This window comes from Mycteria americana, chromosome 9 (assembly GCF_035582795.1).
Source record: "Mycteria americana isolate JAX WOST 10 ecotype Jacksonville Zoo and Gardens chromosome 9, USCA_MyAme_1.0, whole genome shotgun sequence".
NCBI lineage: Eukaryota > Metazoa > Chordata > Aves > Ciconiiformes > Ciconiidae > Mycteria > Mycteria americana.
The window spans coordinates 25,807,459-25,826,118 of record NC_134373.1 but is presented as its reverse complement, the minus strand read 5'-3'; the positions used below and the strand labels follow the sequence as shown (position 1 = coordinate 25,826,118).

General features: G+C 57.9%; 1 protein-coding gene across 5 annotated transcripts in view; it reads left to right on the top strand.

The window, feature by feature from the left end:
• SLC4A3 (solute carrier family 4 member 3) overlaps nucleotides 1-11,172 on the top strand; it is a 35,280-nt gene extending 24,108 nt beyond the window's left edge. For 4 of the 5 annotated variants that reach the window (XM_075512533.1, XM_075512531.1, XM_075512532.1 and 1 more), the window contains 11 exons: nucleotides 786-999; nucleotides 1,328-1,549; nucleotides 1,879-2,027; nucleotides 3,474-3,668; nucleotides 4,116-4,322; nucleotides 4,940-5,029; nucleotides 6,614-6,780; nucleotides 7,170-7,423; nucleotides 7,753-7,922; nucleotides 8,399-8,572; nucleotides 9,363-11,172. In XM_075512533.1, coding sequence (XP_075368648.1) covers nucleotides 786-999; nucleotides 1,328-1,549; nucleotides 1,879-2,027; nucleotides 3,474-3,668; nucleotides 4,116-4,322; nucleotides 4,940-5,029; nucleotides 6,614-6,780; nucleotides 7,170-7,423; nucleotides 7,753-7,922; nucleotides 8,399-8,572; nucleotides 9,363-9,440 — 1,920 coding nt within the window. In that variant the 3' untranslated portion in view covers nucleotides 9,441-11,172. The remainder of the gene's footprint in view (nucleotides 1-785; nucleotides 1,000-1,327; nucleotides 1,550-1,878; nucleotides 2,028-3,473; nucleotides 3,669-4,115; nucleotides 4,323-4,939; nucleotides 5,030-6,613; nucleotides 6,781-7,169; nucleotides 7,424-7,752; nucleotides 7,923-8,398; nucleotides 8,573-9,362) is intronic. The other variant, XM_075512534.1, reaches the window with a different exon arrangement.
• Nucleotides 11,173-18,660: the final 7,488 nt, after the last annotated feature.

The window sequence follows — 18,660 nt, the reverse complement described above, 5'->3', positions numbered from 1 at the left end:
ACTCCCAAGAGTCTCTTATGCTCCGTGCTCAGGTCCTGGTTCTTGTGCTTTATCCTGCAGTGCTTTAGGACTCCACCAGCTTCTCCCTCAAAACAAACCCAAGACCAGACTAGGAGGACATCGGTCTGTTGCAGAGTTCTAATTTTGAGCTGCAGGGACAGGGAAAGTGTTTCATCTCTGTGGTGCCTGGCTTCTGGTACATGCCTGAGCTGGGCTCCGAACGAGAGCCCTGCAGGACCGAGCAATGGCATGCAGAGCTTGTAAGGAGAAGGATCTTGTCCTGATGCAGCCACAGTGGTCTGGTGTGAACAGAGGCACAGGCTGGCCAGGTGTAGCATCTAGCCTAGGGAACGAGAGGCACCAGGCTAGCGGGGAAGCACAGATCTGATTTTGGTTGATGGTGAAGTCCCATGAGAGGGACCTCTCATGGGACCTCATGAGGTCCCTGTGGTCTGGCAGAGCGTGTAGCTGGCAGAGATGCTGCAGGAGCACGATGTTGGGCAAGAGCAGTGGGGCTTGGGGGAGAAAAGCAGGAGCAAGGAGGTCACTGGAAAGGATGGATAGGGAAGGGAGGAGAGACATGGGATTGGGTGAGGGGCACTGGGTAGAAGGACAGGGAGGAGCAATTCAGGAGTGTCTGGCACAGAGTGGCAGTAGTGAGACAAGTCGAGGGAGCGGGATGTTACTGTATGGTCACAGCAAGCGTTGTGTTTCCAGGCTGTAGGTAGCTGGGTGCAGTCTTGGTCTGAGCCTTCTCCCTCTCTCTTTTTCCCTGCCCCTCTCAGCACTTCCATGAGGCTGCATACATGGCAGATGACCGTCAAGACCTCCTCAATGCAATCAACGAGTTCTTGGACTGCAGCATTGTCATCCCCCCATCGGAGGTGGAGGGGAAAGACTTGCTCAAATCCATTGCCACCTTCCAGAAGTTGCTGCTGAGGAAGAGGAAGGAGAGGGAGCAGAAGTCCATGAAGGAGGGGGCTGTCCAGGAAGCCAAAGGTCTCTCCACTCACATTTGGGCAAAAGAGTTTGTGCCTAGTGCCCTGCGTGCCCCAGTGGGCCCTCCCCTCACAGAGCCTGGCAGAGGGGTGAGCGGGGCCTGGCTCCTGCAGTGGGCAGCGGGGAGGGGGGCAAGGGGAGGCAGGACAGTGGCTGTGGGCAGCTCTGGCAGTTGGGGGCAGCTGGAGGCAGTGGGGTGCGCAGCCTCAGGGGGCCCACCAGGTTAGTGCTGCTGGAGGAGGGTCTCCACGGGGCATGGGGGAGAGGGACAGCCCAAGGGTACGACCTGCATTCCCCTGCTCAAGCCCTCCCCTCTGTGCACCTCCAGAGCTGTGTGAAGTGAAAGCTGAGGAAGAAGAGGAGGAAGCTGAGGACGACCCTTTGAAGCGGACCGGGATATTTTTTGGAGGTCTGGTTCGGGACATAAAGCGCAGGTACCCCAAATACCTCAGTGACATCAGAGACGCCTTGCACAGCCAGTGTCTCGCAGCCGTTCTCTTCATCTACTTTGCTGCTCTCTCTCCTGCCATCACCTTCGGGGGACTCCTAGGTAATGGGCCTGCTTTCTGGTCTGCTCTTTGCACGCTGGGACACTGGCTGTGTCTGTGTGATGCTGTGCTGGGTGGGCTTCGGTGCTGCACGCTCGGGGAGAGCGGCAGCGCTGCGCCTCGGCTGCTGCCTTGTCCCCTACCTGCCGCTTGGCCTCTCCAGCCTCGGCTCCCCAGGCTCCCTCTGTGCTCCCTGCCCAACACAGGGGACCTCGGACTGATGGGACGGGGACCTGCCTCCTCCGTCTGGAGCTGTGTCTGCAGTTTGCCTGCCTGTGGTGACGGTGCCTGTGTCTGGGCTATAACACTCACATGTTGTTCTCTTTCCCAGGAGAGAAAACTGAGGGTCTCATGGGGGTCTCCGAGCTGATAATCTCCACCTCGGTTTTAGGGATCCTCTTCTCCCTGCTCGGAGCCCAGCCGCTCCTGGTCATTGGCTTCTCAGGGCCTCTGCTGGTGTTTGAAGAAGCTTTTTACAAGGTACATGTGAGGCAGTGTCTGTGCTTGGCACCTGCTCTCTCTGCCCTTGGGCTGGAGAGGGCAGCCAGCATTTCTCAGTTCTCCAAAGGGTCTTTGGTGGTGTGGACTCCTTGGGTCCTGCCAGGCTGCCCTCAGCTCGGCTGGGGCTGGCCCTGGCTCTGTTGACCCTTTGCAGATCACACCGTAGGGACTTCTGCCCCCTGTTGCTGTATCCCATGGGCTGACCCCCTTGAGGTGTGACGGTAACAGCACTCCTCTACCTGCTGACTGTGAGGGGAGCATCATCCCCCAGCCCTGTGCTGCAGCCCATCCTGGCACAATGAGCACTTGTAGCTGCGTCCTAAAATACTGCTCCGTAATACTTTCTTGATCTTGGGGCTTCCTTTGAAGACCATTTCACAACTTTTACCTGTGTCCAGGTTTCCTTGTATGGGAACCTAACAATGTTCAGCGTACCACCCGTTTGGGATGTCCCACGTACATTACTCCCACCGCTCAGGAAGAGCCCAAGGGTGTGTGCAGAGATATCCTGGCCAGCCAGGATGGACATGTTTCTTTCTCAAGTAGCATGACCTCTTCACTGTTAAAAGCATGCCTGTGTCACCGTACCTCTAAGCAGTGGGTCTAATCCTTCTCCTTTTTTCTGACTCCTAGTATGTCTGGGCTTTTAAAGCATGGTTTTTCCTACAGCTAGATTTTCACCTTGGTGTGTCAAGAGTTTGGAGCTGGTGATGCCATTGCACAGTGGGAATTTCTCTGCTCTCCTCTGACCTCACTTCTTACTGACTGCTTTTGCTTTGCCCAGTCATTGTGTACAAAGGTGTACCTCTGCCCTGTGTGAGGGCACTGTCTGTGGTGGTACCGAGGAAGGCTGCAAAGGGAGGGATGTGATTTGTGCTGGAAGTAGTTGGTGTTGCTGTGTGTGGATGAGCAGAGGCAGTGGAGATGGTCTATTCTGTGGTGACAGCCTGGGGGCTTTTCTCCACACACATACAACTGTGTGTGTACGCAGGGCGCTGTCTGGGATCATGCCCCAGCTAATGTAGCCTTTATGCAGTGGGACACAGCAGGCTGCTCAGGCTCTCCTTGGCAGGGAACAGGCTTGTGCTGTTGAGTGCATAGAGCAGTGGAGAGCTGTGTTTGAGCAATGGCACCTCCACTTGGGTGGGATGGGGAACATCACACATGGGATGGCTTCAGCAGAGAGTGAAGGAGGTACAGTTACAAAGACTGGAGCTGTATAGACCTGCTTGGTGTGAGCTGGCTGGTGTTAATGCAAAGTCTGTAACGTTACCTGTGACTCCAGCCCTGAATTCACTGTCTCTGTGCTGGATGCCCGAGCAGATGTAGATGCTTTTTTCCAGGAGAGTCTTTGATCTTAATGGGGAGCAGATGCGGGAGACAGCCTGAGGAGCCATGAGTAACTCCTTCCCCTTTCCATTTCAGTTCTGCCAGACACAAGGCATTGAGTATCTGACAGGCAGAGTGTGGATTGGTTTGTGGCTCATCGTCTTCATCTTCATTATCGTGGCAGCTGAGGGAAGCTTCTTGGTGCGCTACATCTCGCCCTTCACCCAGGAGATCTTTGCTTTCCTCATCTCCCTCATCTTTATCTACGAGACCTTCTACAAACTGTACAAGGTGAACCTTCCCCAGGGAGATGGGCTGCCGCATCTCTCGATCCCCCAGGAACCTGCTGCTTTAGCATACAGGAGGCAGGAGAACAGGGCCAGCTCAGCCACAGCTTTCCTAGGCATTCTGCAGAGCAGTTCTTTGCTGGCCTCTCATGCCCCGGCCCAGCTGGCCCCTGTGCCACCACAGAGGCTGGCAGGACGAGCCCTAATGTCTGTCTCCCCTTCTCTTCCTGCAGGAGGCATTAAAGAGGGGCCACTTTTCTCTCCCCAGCCCTCTCCAGCTGGGTAGGTTGTGAGGCGAGGTGATGGATGCTGGGATTGTCCACGCCCACCATCTACCACCCTCACCTCTCCGCAGAGCAGGACACCTCCGCTTCCCCCTGCCCCCAGTAGTGACAGTGCCCCCTGCCCCTCCTTGCGGTGACAGTGCCTGCTGCTTCTCTCACCTGCCCAGGTGTTTGCAGAACATCCTCTGCTGAAGTTCTACCCACCGAACGTGCAGAGTGGTCTGAATGCCAGCATGCTCTCTGCGGATGCAATGTCACTGGGAATCAGGATGCAGCCCAACACTGCTCTCCTCTCCCTCATCCTCATGCTAGGCACCTTCTTCATTGCCTTCTTTATGCGCAAGTTCAAGAACAGCCGTTTCTTAGGAGGAAAGGTGAGAAGTTTGTGGGACCCAGGTGTTAAGGACAAGGGATGTGCCAAACAAATAACGCTTCTTGCTACAGACCTTTGTTCTCCAGAGCATTTGGACCGTTCCCCAAAGAAACACCAGCAATCCCTTAAATACCATGCGGAAGGGATGGTAGCCTGACCTAGGCTGCAGACCAGAGCTGGCTGTTGATGATGGTATCTGCACTGTCCTGCTCCAGTGAGCTTTGCTGAAAAGTCCTCTGGACCCTGGGAAAGCTCCTTTGGCTGGATACAAGTCTGTTAAACTAGAATATAGGAGGAAGAGCTTACAGCTTGTTCCCTTTGGACATCTCTCTACATGCAGGGCATCTGTGTAATACCTGGAGCACCATCCGAATAGGCCAGTAGGAGCAGTTAGCCAGTCACTTAAGAGTGGCTGGAGGACTGTGTGTTATGTGGGCAGTGGGATGTGCAGCCCCATGGGTCAAGGCTGGGTTCCCTTGCCCGGCTCATCAGCAGTGCTCGGGTCTGCAGTGGAGCTTGGCCCCATCTGGGGCTTCGCTTTGCCACAGGCTCCTTGTAGCAGGGTGAGTGCACAGAGCCAGCCCGTTCCCTTTGCCAGCGAGGGTGTTTATTCTGCAGGCTCGGCGGATCATCGGAGACTTCGGGATCCCCATCTCCATCCTGGTCATGGTGCTGGTGGATTACACCATCACTGACACATACACGCAGGTAGGCGCCAGCGCCACCCTCAGAGCCCCTCCTGCAGCCCAGCAGTGATCCCTGTGGCACCATGGCCTGCCCTTGTGCAGCGGGGGATTTCTGTTTCCTGCCTCTTTAGTCATAACAGCACAAAGCAAACAGAGATGCTCCCCTCGTCCTCACTCCCACGCTGAAGGGAAGCTCCAAGGGTCTTGCTGAGGCTGAGAGCAGAGCTACAGGGACTGAGTGCCCTCGTATCTCTCTGGTATTCCAGGTGTTAGTAGGGGAGGCTTTAGGGGACCGGAGAGATTCAGTGCAGTTAATTCCTTGTTTGTAACTCTGAAAACTTGCAGTCAATCAACAAGACAAACTGGTTATGCACACTGAAGGGGGTGGCATATACAGTGGTTTCAGTGGGGCACTTGTCATGGCTTTAGTACTTAACATATTTATACTCTTATTGATTATAGGCTACTACATATTTTAATCACTTTATCTCAAACACAGTGATCTCTTTCCCAGTTTATGCGCAAACTTACATGTTATCAAACAAACCCATCTCACAGGTTTCCTTCCCCCCTCCCCCTTTTTTAGTAGATGTGTAGTTATATCTTTTTGTTTTGGTATTTTTTTCAGCTAACATTGGGGAGAGGGTGAAAGGTAGTTCCTGTTCAGCATGCAAGCTTTTTATCAAGACAGCCCAAGGCTTAATGCAAATGCATTTTTATTCATTCACATTTCAATGAAAAATCTGGTTTTATCAGACATTAGGGAAATCATACACTTTGTTACATCCTTTTCATACCCTTCTACACTTCTACAATTAATATCAAAAGCATTATCATTTCAGTATTAACTCAGCATATGCACAAAGCTTTTCGAGAAAACGGTACTTAGTTACGCAGCTTAGCTCAAGTACAAGCATTCCAGGAATATTATTCATACTTATGCTGATTAACGTAAATGCAAATCATAAACTCTCCCTGCAGTGCTCACGCAGGCAGATAGCAAGAACTGCTGTAGAGCAGCACAGAGCTGAGAGTTCAAATGCTGGTGAACGCGGGGTCGAGATGATGTACAGCTAGGAGTCTGTGTGGTCTCTGATGGGAGCACAAACATGATATTCCCTCTGAACATGATCAGAGTGAGGTCATTTCCAGACAATGTGGCCACTTCTGGGGTCCACACTGCAAAAACAATACTGAAAAGTGTCTCAGAAAAGGCTTGGAAAGTCTGGCCACCTCAGAGAAGGGTAGACAGGTCAGGACACTTGATTTGTCCAAGCAGAGGTCAAGGAGCATTTTAACCATGGTCTACAAGCACTGACATGGGGGTGAGGTTCCTGAGGGGAGATATTTCTTTGGTCTCTTGGACAAAAAACAAGGGAATTCCAATAGCTGAAAGGAAATGAGACAGGCCCGTGTTAGGGGACATGGGATTTTTCGCACTGATGGGGATTATCCATGAAAAAGTCCTGCTCGGGTTAGGGTGGCTGTCCCATCACCTGAGGCATTCAGACCAGGGCAACCAGGAGGATCAAGGCTAGTCCTGTGTGAGGCTGTGGGCACATGTATATTGATGAGTAACTGCTGGGTTTTGTGGCTACACCACCAGAAGCTGAATGTCCCCTCTGGCCTGTCGGTCACATCTCCTCACAAGCGTGGCTGGTTCATTCACCCCATGGGCAGCAGTGGGACCTTTCCGATGTGGATGATGTTTGCTTCTGCCATCCCTGCCCTCCTGGTCTTCATTCTTATCTTCATGGAGACACAGATCACTACGTGAGTACCTCCCGCACCAACGCCAACCATCACTAACCTCTGTGCAGGGAAGGCTGGGATGGGTGCTGGTGCCATTCGTGTGGAGATGCGCCTGGCATCCCAGCAGGACAGCAAGGGCAGGATCCTGGCCATTTCAGACTGTACCTTCTTGGGTTCTCCCATTGTCTCTTGGCTCCCCTCCTGGCATACAGCGTGATGGAGACCTGCCTCAGCCAAGCACAGGAGGAAACCTCTAACCTGAGGTTGACAGCCACCATCCCTCTTCTCAGCCATCTCCTTGTTGTCCCCATGTGTGCTCTCTCCAGGCAGTGAATGTTGTCCCCAGCCGCAGTGCTGTCCCTGGGCACTGGGCTGGGCCTGGTACTGACCCGGGCTCTTTTTCCTCCCAGGCTGATTGTGAGCAAGAAGGAGAGGAAGCTGCTGAAAGGCTCTGGCTTCCACCTGGACCTGCTGCTCATTGGCACTATGGGGGGGCTTTGCGCACTCTTCGGGCTGCCCTGGCTGACCGCAGCGACCGTGCGCTCCGTCACCCACGTCAATGCCCTGACGGTCATGAGCAAGGCCATCGCACCAGGAGAGAAGCCCAAGATCGAGGAGGTGAAGGAGCAGCGTGTGACCGGCGTGCTTATTGCTGCCCTCGTTGGTGAGCCTCTGCTCGGGGGAAGGGGGGAGGGGGGAGGTCAGGGCCGACCACTTGAATCTCCTGGCAGCGTTTCTGCCCCATGGGCCAGCCTGCACTCTGCTCGCTCTCTGCGGGACTGCCCCCACCTACACTGAGCTCTCCTCTGGCAGCCTTCGGTACCCCCCCATGGTCAGTCCGTCTCTGCAAGTCTTCCGGCTAGACCCCTCTTGAGCTTCCTTTCCCTTGCACCCCGGGACAGACAGAGAGGAGGCGGGAGAGGGATGGAGGCTGAGGTGCCTTGCGGAGGGGCTGGCGTGGGACACACCATGCCCTGAGCTCTGTCTGTGCAGGTCTGTCCATTGTGATGGGGAACATGCTGCGGCAAATCCCGCTGGCTGTGCTCTTCGGCATCTTCCTCTACATGGGGGTTACGTCACTCACTGGCATCCAGCTCTACGAGCGGCTGCTCCTGATCTTCATGCCATCCAAGCACCACCCTGACCACATCTATGTTGTCAAGGTGAGCGAAGGCAAGTTGCGGGGAACCAGGTAATGAGGAGCAGAGGAAGAAGAGGCAGGTGAGGGGAGGATGGTGCTTTGCTAGAGTGATGCTTGGCTTGGTGACCCCTCCTTGGCTGCAAGTTTGTGCCAAGACGTAAGCGCAAGCCATGCACAGGGGTGATACCATGCTAGGATAGCGTGCTGATAGGCTGCATGCAGGAGTATATTGCCAGGGTATTGTATGGACGGACTGTTTATAGAGTGATGCATTGCTTGAGTGGGTGAGGGGACGCTGCATTGCCAGGTGGGTGTGCTGCTAGGTTGCACAGAGGCTGATGTGTTACGGAGTTCTGCCTTGCTGTAGGGTACAGGCAGGTAGAGTGTGCAGCAGTGTTGCGTTACTGTACTATGCTATGCAGAAGGGTCTTGCCAGTTGGGTCTTCATTCATCTGTGTGGAAGGATAATGTGTTCTTAGACTGGATTTACCTCCCTAGGTGAAGACCTGGAGAATGAATCTCTTCACCTGCATTCAACTGGCCTGCATTGTGCTGCTCTGGGTGGTGAAATCTACGGTGGCATCCCTGGCCTTCCCCTTCGTCCTGATCATGACAGTGCCATTGCGACGCTTTGTGCTGCCCCGCTTCTTCCACGACAGGGAGCTCAAAGCGGTAAGCAGATAACTGTCCTCACAGTCTGGCTTGCAACACTGGAGTGAGGTTGAGGAGATTTGGCAGACTGAAAGGCTGGGAGATCCTGGGCCGGCAAAGCCTTGGCTTTCCCTGCTGTTGTCCGGGGGGTCTTTGTTCAACAGCAGTAGGTGGGTGGATGGCTTCCTCAGAGCTTGTGGCCCTGGGAGTGCAGTGTGGGAGGGATGGGCACCCTAGGGCAAGGAGACAGAGGATCCTACCGTGCAGAGGTGTGGAGTAAGGGTTTCCTCTTCTATCCTCCTCCCCATTTGTGGCTCATTCATCAAGAGACACCCTATTTCCCCACTGAGACAGCAGCAAGGACAGCCCAGCAGCACACCAGAGCCTGTGGCTGCTTGGCACAGGAGCACGTAACCACAGTGCCAGGGTGCTGGCAGCTCCTCGAGTGCGGGCAGCTCCTCTGCTGCTGCCAACATCCTGAGCTCCTGTTGGAGAGCAGCCTGGAGCAGCACCCAGGAGTGGGTGCTGCCAGCAGGGGAGGAGGGAGGAGTTGCTGTGCTGGACCAAAGCCCCAGTGAGGGGGCACTGTCAAACAATGAATGCTTATAGGAAAGGGCATCAGGCTGGGGACTCATGGACGGGCAGGAGGGGCAAAAAAAGGAGTCTGTTGGGAGGGGAAGGAGCAAGAGCTTTGCTCTTCCCAGTGCAGCCCAGCTGCCTGGCTCGCTGCACGCTGATCCCTCTGTGCCAGGCTGGACCCCATCCTGGGGACAGCTGTGGCCTTCAGAGCCCGGTCTCTGCCTCTCCCCAGCTGGACTCGGAGGATGCGGAGCCGAACTTCGACGAGGACGGCCGAGACGAGTACAACGAGCTGCACATGCCTGTATGAGCTGGGAGCTGCCCTCCCTGCTCATGGGACAGGCCGCTCACGCCTGCTCATCCCTCCGAAGGACTAACTGGAGACTTGCTGTGAGTCACGCAGTCTCTTGCCTGGACCAACAAATGGCTGTTCCATAGCCCCGCAGGAGGCATCCCCGGCTCCTGCTGCCCCATCGCTCGCTCAGCAGAGGCTGTGAGTCTCTCTCCTCTTGGACCTGGTGGGCTGAGAGATGCCTCTCACATCCCGAAGCTGCGTGGGTGCCGAGTGCCCGTGGGTCAGGGGTCTGCCCCCTCCCTGCTGGAGGCAGCCTGTGCCTGGTCTCCAGGTGGTGAAGGGGAGCCGTGCCAGCTGGTGCCACTGTGTCCCCCTCCACTACCATGAAGCTTGGGTGTCTCAGCACCACGTGCCACTGAGCAGTCACAGGGATGGGCTGGATGCTGCCTGTGCACGGCCAGCGGGCTTCTCCCAGGCCAGCAGCCTCCTTGCTTGGCTAGCGGATGCCTTGCTCCTCCTCCTTCTGCCCCCTTCCAGGAGTGCTCATGCTGGGCCTGTACCACAGCCCCTGGCCCACGGGGCTGCTGCAGCCCGGCAGACAGGCAAGGAGGGACCAGCACCCTGGCCCTGTCCTCCAGACCATCATCTGTCCAGTCACCCTCCCACAGGACTGTTGTCAGCTCTTGCTCGGCATGGGGGAGGCTGTTTGCTTCCTTCCAATTTTCCCAATCCTCTTCCCAAAGGAAAACCACACAGGGAGGGGAGGCTGGGGACAAGCAGGCATCCTGAAGCCTCGAGTGCAGGGACTTACAGGGACTAAGAGGAGTCCTGTGCCATTCTGCACCTCCACAAAGGTTGCAGGGGTAAAAACTCATCACAGGGCTGCATCCCAGTTCCTGATCCCCAAGTTCCTGTCCCTGGGAACAAACCATATTTAAGAAGCTATACAAGAGATGTAGTGCTGGAGCACCAAACAGTCCTTTGGGTCCTCTCCTTTTCCCTGTGCAGTGATCCACTGGGTGTGGCTCCCTGCAGCCCTACGAGGAGGTCACTGAAACCCCCAGCCCCAATTCAGCTGTCATATCAGGGTGACCTTTCACGTCCAAGGGTGCCCTCCAAGTGGGAAGGAGCAGTATTGAGTGTGCCCAGCACTCAGCCCCGTCACCTCTGGGCAGCTCCAAACACTTTCCACCTGGCAGGGCTGTCCCCTGGGGTCTCCCCAGGCCGGCAGCCCCCATTCAGAGCTGCCTCAGAAACTGCTGACGGTGCCCTTGCTGCCCGTGGCAGCTCTGAGGGCAGTGCCAGAGGAGATGGGCACCCCAGCCTCTCCCTGATGGTTGGAGCCGGAGTGGCCTCGTGGAGGAGGCTGGGATGCTCGCTTCACCACTGGATTTGGGACAAGCCGCTGCCCCGGTTCCCACTTATCAGCCTGGCTCCTGCGAGAGATGGTGGGTGCTTCATTACCGGGAGGGTCTGACACCTTCCCCAGGAGGCTGCAGAAATATCCCACCAGAGAAAGAAGCCTCCCCCCACAGCAGGTTCCTGCCCCACAGCCTGGCCCCCCTGCAGGGCCCGGGGCAGAGAGACGAGTGTCTCTGTGTGTCTGTGGCCATGTGTGTCCTGTCCTCCCCGTGTAGTGTAGGAGGCCTGTTGTCGCTGTGCATTGTGACTCCTCTGACTGTAGTGGAAACAGCTACACCAATAAACTCTTCACAGGAACCGCATGTGGCTCTCCACTTTTGTTTGTTAACTGGCAATAAATTAAATTGATTGAAATTCCCCGACACAGAACTGTTTCTTGCCCACAACAGCAACCAGCGAGGGAGCAAGCCCTAGCTGGAGTGGGGACTGCCACCTACTACCAGCACGGAGGTGGGCTCTCCACCACCATCACCATCACCTGGGGACTGCCACCTACTACCAGCACGGAGGTGGGTTCTCCACCACCATCACCATCACCAAGCAGGCTGGTTACTGTGGGCCCAGCTGGACCCCCCATGCTGGCTGCTGGAAACAGGAGGCTGAGCCCCATATTTAACCAGAAACGCGTATTCATGCCTGCATGCATCCATACACATGTGCATGCGTGTGCCTGCATGCTCAGCAGTGCTTGGTGCCCATCTCCTGACCCAGCCTGTAGCCACATGCTGAATGCCAGGGCCATGGGCTGAGCACGGAGGAAACATCTCATTAAACACACATTCCATCCACGCTTTCTTCCCAGGCAGGAGCCAAGCCAGGTCCCCGTGAGCTTCTGGCTGCCCGCAGCCCACGTGGTGATGGGTCAGATGTCCTCCAGTCGTGCCCTTCTGGGTGCTGCTGCTGGGAGTAGGCGGTGGTCCCACCTCCCGTGGTCAGGGTTGCCAGGGTTGCTCCTGGGGCTGGCCACTGCCGTGGGGCACACTCAGAGGGCTGAGCCCGCCCGGGCACAGGGGTGGTGGCCGGCCCGCTTCTGAGCCGGGCCCGCTGTGGGGCGGGCAGTGCCTGGCCTCGCAGCATCCTCTCCAGGTCCCGGCAGCGCTGCTGAACCTGCGGGAGAGGAGGCAGCGCGGCTGCCTGGCTCCTGAGCATCCAGGTGGGCTGGATGGGAGCATCCACGAATGTTTCCCACAGGCTGCTCTGCCACGTTAGGAAACACTCCCTCTCCCATTCCCCACTCTACGGCTCACCTTCCTCACACCTGAATGCCCAGGGCTGCCCCAACAGGCCATCGGTTTGGACTGGAGAGGTTATGGCTCTACCCAGTCCCACAAGATCCATGTCTCCACCTGGACGTCCAGCCCTTTCCATGCAGCTCCCCTGCCCGCGGCAGTGCCCCCGCTCTCGCCCTGGGACGCAGGGCAGGGAGCGCGAGCAGAGCCGGCGTACGCCCCTTACCGCATCGATCCTCCGGATGAGGATGGGCCTGACCTCCAGCTCCAGCAGCCAGTCGGCCTCCAGGATGCTGTGGTGGTACTCCTCCAGCTCCAGGCTCTTCTGTAGCTCCTCGGCCAGGGCAGCCTGGTGCCGGCAACCTCCCGTACCAGTACCCGGGCTCTGCTGGAGCTGGGCCAGCTCCGTCCCCTCGCCCAGCTGCTGCAGGCGCAGGACACGGATGCGCCGGGCGACGTGACAGACCTGGGCGTGCAGCACGGCCGCCCGCTCCCTGCGGTGCAGCAGGGCCAGCAGCTCCTCCCGGCTCTCCCGCAGCTGGGCTCGCAGCACCCCGACACTGCCTCCTGCACCCAGGGGCCGCAGCGGGACCAAGAGGTCGGGCGAGCCCAGGGGAGAGCCGGGCTGCTGGGGGGCCTTGCCACGCAGTGGAGGCTGCACGGTGCTGGGAACCAGCCCTGCTCTGCCCCGTGCTGGTGGCTGCTGTAGCGGTGATGGTGATGGTGATGGTAACGGTGGCAGGGAGAGGCTGTACCTGCTGCGGTGGAGGTGGACCCACCGCTGGGCGAGCTTGGCCGTGGCCAAGCTCTGGTGAAAGACATCGGGGACCAGTCGCAAGACCTTCACAAAGGGCCCCACGCCAATGAAGCCACGCAGGTCACGCAGCCTCCGGGGGCTGAAGACCCGCTCGCTGAGGGGGCCCCCCTGCAGCAGCAGCCCCCAGTTACGCCGGTGGACAAAGAGCTGTGCGGCCAGCTGCGGGATGGATGTTGGGGGGGACCGCTGGGTGGGGCGGGCAGCCGGCTCCTCATGCATGTACAAGTTCTCGCAGAGTGGGACCACCACCCTGGCATCAAACCTCTCCTTCAGCGTGCTCAGGTGCTGCAGGAAAGAGGCCAGCCAGCCCACGTAGCTGGCCACATCAGAGCTGGGCGAGCCGGGCCAGTGCCGGGCGAGCCTCTGCAGGTGCTGCCAGCTCTCCACCTGCCCCGAGGGGCTCCGCGGCAGCACCAGCAGCAGCACACGGTACAGGCTGCGCAGGTCGAAGCCCTGCTGGCACCGCTGCACTTGCCTCACGAAGGCGGTGATCTCCCCTTCGAGGGCAGAGTAGAGGGCCTCCATGGGCGGCCACGGCGATGGAGACGAGGCAGCTGGGATTGCAGGTCACCCACACAGTCCTGCGTTCTGCGTGCACTGGAAAACGCAGCGCACCAGGATGCAATGCACGGGCGGGTGCACGCAGGATCGCTGCGGGGGCTCTGGTGTGGGTCACGCGTGTGGGCTCAGCCAGCAGACAGTGCTACCAAAGGCCGGCGTGCCGCTTTGAAGGATGGGACATCTGGCCAGCTCAGGTGAGTCGGTCCCGGTTGCTCTGCTGGAGAGGAGACGGCCGGTGGGTGGGGAGGAGGGCAACAGGGTGGGCTGGGGTGGGAGGAGTGAGGGAGCTGCAAGGGGTGAGCTCAGAGGGGTACCCCCACTTTTGCAGAACCAGAGAAGGGAGAGGCTGCTGGGTGCTGCCACACCAGGGAGCACGCTGGACTGCAAAATGCTGGTGCGGTGCAGGGAGAGGAGCGGAGGGGCTGCCTGCAGCCCCAGGGGATGCGGGGTCGGGGGAGAACAGCCTGGGTGCCTGCGGCCCCCCCAGCTGCCCTGGGGCATGCTCTGGGATGGGGCAGGTGTCCTCCTGCTCCCTAGAAGGGGACTCGGTTGTTCTGGACCAGATCTGCACTCTGGCCAGCAGCTTCTCCCACCTCTTTGCTGTTTGAGAAGAGGTTTATCTTTACAAGAGTAAGCAGCCACCCTTGCCTGTCTGGAAAACCAAAAATAGGAGGTCTGTTCCGAAAACTATCGAGTGTATTATTTTAAACCATTGTGTGTTTAGGCAAACTGTTTGGGTTTCTGTTTCTGCCACCGGGGTTCAAGTACGCTCAAGCTTATCTTCTCTGGCTATTTTTATTCTCCACAGCCAGGAGGGGCTGGCACATCTCTGTTGTGAGATACAACTGGCACCCGTTCACATGGCTGTGTGGCTGGGAAGTTAAAGAAATTGCTGGCTAAGACCATCCCCACAACAAAATTAGGAACCAGTGCCACTGGCAAAGTTTCCCCTTTCCCCTGTATATCTGGAAGTCCTTGCCTGGACTATGCTGTCTGCTATCCAGGAACTCAAACTTCATAAAAGTAAATTAAAAAATCCTTTTTCCTCTTCCCAGTGAGGAGGGGCTTGCGAGCCCAGCACCTGGGGGGGGGGCAGGTAAAACTGGCAGGAGGCGACAGCATGGCACGTTCCTCGCACTGTGCGCTGGAGGGGGCAAGAGCGGCTTCGGTTGCATTTGCCTTTTCCCAAGTGTCTGCAAGTGGGTTTGTTTAAGTGTGAGTTGCACCAGTTTGGGGGGAGCAGCGCTGATGCTGAGGGGGAAGATGCCTGCCCGTGAAGCTCCAGAGACCAGCTAAAGATCGGCCCCAGCTCACAGGTGCCAGGGTCCGGCTCACTGTTGCAGATGCCGAGGACTGCCAGCGAGTACTGCCGAGCACCGGTGGCCCAGCATGTCCCTGCTGCAGTGCCAGCCCCACGCTCTCTGCCCCCTTCTGCCCTCCGTCCACCTCCCCTCTGCGACACTCAAAGAAGGGACTCACCAGCCCCCGGAGAGGCACCGGGGAGAGGAGAAAAGGCTGAGCTGGGCCCTGCTGCCTGCCAGGGGAGGAACCTGCCCTCCTCGGGCATGGACACAAACCTTCCTCCCCATGGGAACGGCAGGTTTGGACGTGTCCCTCGCACCGGAGCCAGCCTTTCTCGGAGCCAGCTGCCGGCCCCGTGGGAACTACAGGGGAGAGACGCAGCTTCCTCCAGTCCCTCTCCCTCGCACAGGTCTCTGCGAAGGACGCCTGTCTTGCAGGGATGCCTGAATCCTGGGCACGGGGCACTGGCTTGGACAGCACATTTCTTCAATACAGGTGAGTACAACTATGCACGGCCCTGAATTTGTCCCAAAGGCTTGTCTGGTTTTGGCAAGAGGGAGGCTCCTCAGCCTTGGGCAGTTCGCTGCCTGCCTGCTGCCTTGTGCTGCTGCCCTGTCCCTCCCAGTGCATCGTCCTTCCAGGGCCCTCCAGCCCTCTGGCTCTCTGAGGTGCCTGTGCTGGGACTGCTCCCCAAAGGGACCCTTAGGAGAAGTAAATGGTCTCTCAGGGGAGTGAGAATGGGGAATGGGAGCAAACCCTCTGTCAGAAACCTCTGACAGGGACAGTATCCCTGAAACAGGGGTCTGACCCCAGCAGTTCCCCTTCCACCTCCACCTGGCTGCCCATGGGAGTGGGAGCTTTGACCCCGATGTTTCAGCCTGCTCAGCAAGCAAGTCCTGCCTGCTGGGAGAGCTGGCCAGGCTGTGCCCAGCCCTCCTGCCTGGCACTGGGACCTGTGGGGAGGGAGCCAGGGGCCCCAGGCTGGGACCTCTTTGCTGGGGACAGCACTGGGACACTGCTCCTGTGCCTGTACAAGGTCCCCCGTCCAGGTGCACAGTGCACACTTTTGGCTGGGGTGCACCTACCCAGGAGCCGCTGTGTCTCGCTGTGCAGAGGTGGCTCACATGAGCTCCCCTGCAGAGAGGGGCAATGCTGCTGTAAGGTCAGGACCGGGAAGGCTCAGCCTGAGCTCTCAAACGTGGCTGCCAAAGCTTTTCCCTGCAGGGAGCAGCAGGGAGGTGGGCTGGCACCCGTGGGTGTCCTGCCTCGCTCAGAAGGGTCCATGCAGGAGCCAGAGCAAGGAGAAGTGCTGAGCACCAGCGTTGCACACCATCCCCCATCGCTCTCGCCACATTGCTCTGCGACCTCCTGGGCCACGGGCTGCCAGATGTGACCTTGCCGCTGAGCAGGACGGACAGGTAATTCCCCTCTGTAGACTTCTGCAGAGAGGGGGAACCTTGTGGTCCCTGCTGTGGGAGCCCAGCTGGATGATTGCCTTCATCTATCAGCCCAGTGTCCCTGGAGGATGTCCTCCCTCCCAGCACGCTGGGTGCAGCAATGTCACCGGGGGTGGGAGAGGCTGGGGAGCAGCCAGCTCCTGCTGTGACAGACTCTCATCCCCAGCAAGGACAGGCAGCGCGATGCTAGGGCCGGTTCCTGGTGCTCTGAGCTGGGGCTGCACTCATTTTTCAGCCCTGAAACGGATCTTGAAACCGGGCACTCTGGCAGACAGGAGGTGTTAGCACAGCCTCGCCTGCTCCCTGGGTTTGCTAACCCAGTAGCCCAGCGTTGCGGGTTGCCTCCTGGGGACTTACAAGGGACATGTACACCAAAACAGGGCAGAGATTGGCATTGTTTTGGCTGCAGGTGCACAGCAAGGAGAAGAGCTCTCTCCTTTAGCATCGACATGATTTTGCAGGCTGAAGCTGCACAGGCTGATCAGGAAGAGGAAATGTACTGAGCTCCGGCTCACCCATCAGCAGACCTTGGCCACGGTCAAGGGGTAGCGATATGACACCATTTAACCTCCGCGCTTGCTTGCCTGGGTTTATCGTGCAGCCGGAGACAAAGACAGAGAGATACCCGTGTCTGGTAAAACAGCCCAGTCCGGGAAGCGACTGCACCACAGCTGGCTGACACACTTTCTACAGCATGAATCCTGCAGTAATGGTATCTGTGAGAGAAGCCCTGCTTACACACTCAGTTAAGCAGAATCTGTAAGGCTGTTTGTAACAGAGCCATCTGTGACCTCCACAGCATCGCGCCATTAATAGCAAGGCTTGGTCTGGGTCAAACAAAAGCAGGGCAGGCTTAATAGGAGAGGAAATTAGGTGGATGTGCTTGGCTGGCCTCATCTCCGCATGTTCCTACTGTAATTATAGCCTCGTGTAGCTCAGCTCTCTTATTCAGTGATCTCGCTGCCAGGACGGCATTTCTCATGACCGAGGTGTAAAAGCCACATGCGGATATGTTTTGGCCCCGAGCAAACGTGCGGCAGCACGAAGGGAGCAGTGGCAGGGAACCTTGGCTCGTCGCTGCCGGGAAACGGACGCTTGGCCCGGGATGTGGCAGGGAAAGGAGGGAAGGGTTGGGCTGAGGGAACAAGACCAAGACCCCTATCTGCAGAGAAAGCTGGAGATACCTGATTATGGGTTTGGTCCGTCCAGCATGACCAAGTGCAGATGGGGCTGTTAGAAAGTCACAGCTAGAGCTGGCCCCAGTGGTGCAGCTCGGGAGGATGCTTCAGAGGCCACGGGGTGGCACGTGGTGACAGCGAGGTGGATGTTCCCAGCATCCACCCCCTGGGCCCATCTGCTCCAGCTCTCTGCTCTTGTGCTCAGGCTGAAAATGAAGAAGACATCCTGCTTTTCTGGTCTACGGAGAAAGGGCAGCCCTGGAGGGCATTCCTGCGCCTGGACGGGATAAAAAGCTTTTCCCACTGTGGTCAGACTAAGCAGGGATGCAGCCGCCCTTGGCCTGGGCTCTGTAGCGTGCAAAGGCAACGTGCTGCGTGTGCAAAGGCAACGTGTAGCGTGCTGCAGTGGGACGGGCTCACTGCAGCCCGTCTCAGCTGCAGCTGAGATGGTGGCTGAAGTGGGATGGGAACCAGGGGGATGCCCAGGACAGATAAACACCTCCCACCCCGCACTGTCCCCCCTTGCAAGGAGGGCTCCCCCTCACACTCCCGCTCTCTGGGGGAGCAGGTGCCGCAGTGCCTGGTGTGACCCTGTGAAAGCCTCTCCAGGCGGCCTTAATCACATTTCTCTGCAGCAGGGACACATCTGGTACAAACATGATCCTGTCCCCAAGGAGCCTGGGCTAATTCCTGCCACACAGCCCCAGAGCAGCTCCGGGCAGGGAGAGCTTCAGCGTGGCTTTGATCGCCACCATCCTCACCTTGCAGGGACAGGGCTGGCTTGTGAGCAGCAGGGCAGGAGGGGAGGTCCGCAGCTTCGTGCTGAGTTGGGGCAGTCCGAGCCTGAGCTGGCCTGGCTGGACCCTGCCCCGGTCTGAGCTGTGGCCGGGCTCCCTGCAGGCTGGAAATGGGAGAAGGGAGGAACTGCCCTTTTTTTAAGCCAATTTCAAGCAATTGTGAAACTGGAGTGGGGAGGGGGCCAGGGCTGCAGGGACAGCGTGCGCCCTGCTGTGTGTCCCCTTCCCCTCACACGTGTGGTCCATGGCAGGAGAGCGCCTTGGTGTCTGGTGCTCTGCCAGGGTCAGGCCACTCCTGCACAGGGACATGCTTGGTTTTGGGCTGCTGCTTCTCCGTAGTTCTCCCCCTTTTTGAGAACCCTCTCCTGGCTGCCCTGTGCTTTGGGTAAGAGGGGATTTGGTGGCCCTGGCAAAGCACCAGGACCTGCTGGTGGGCGCTGCGATGGTGGCGATGCATGGCAGAGCCTGGGTG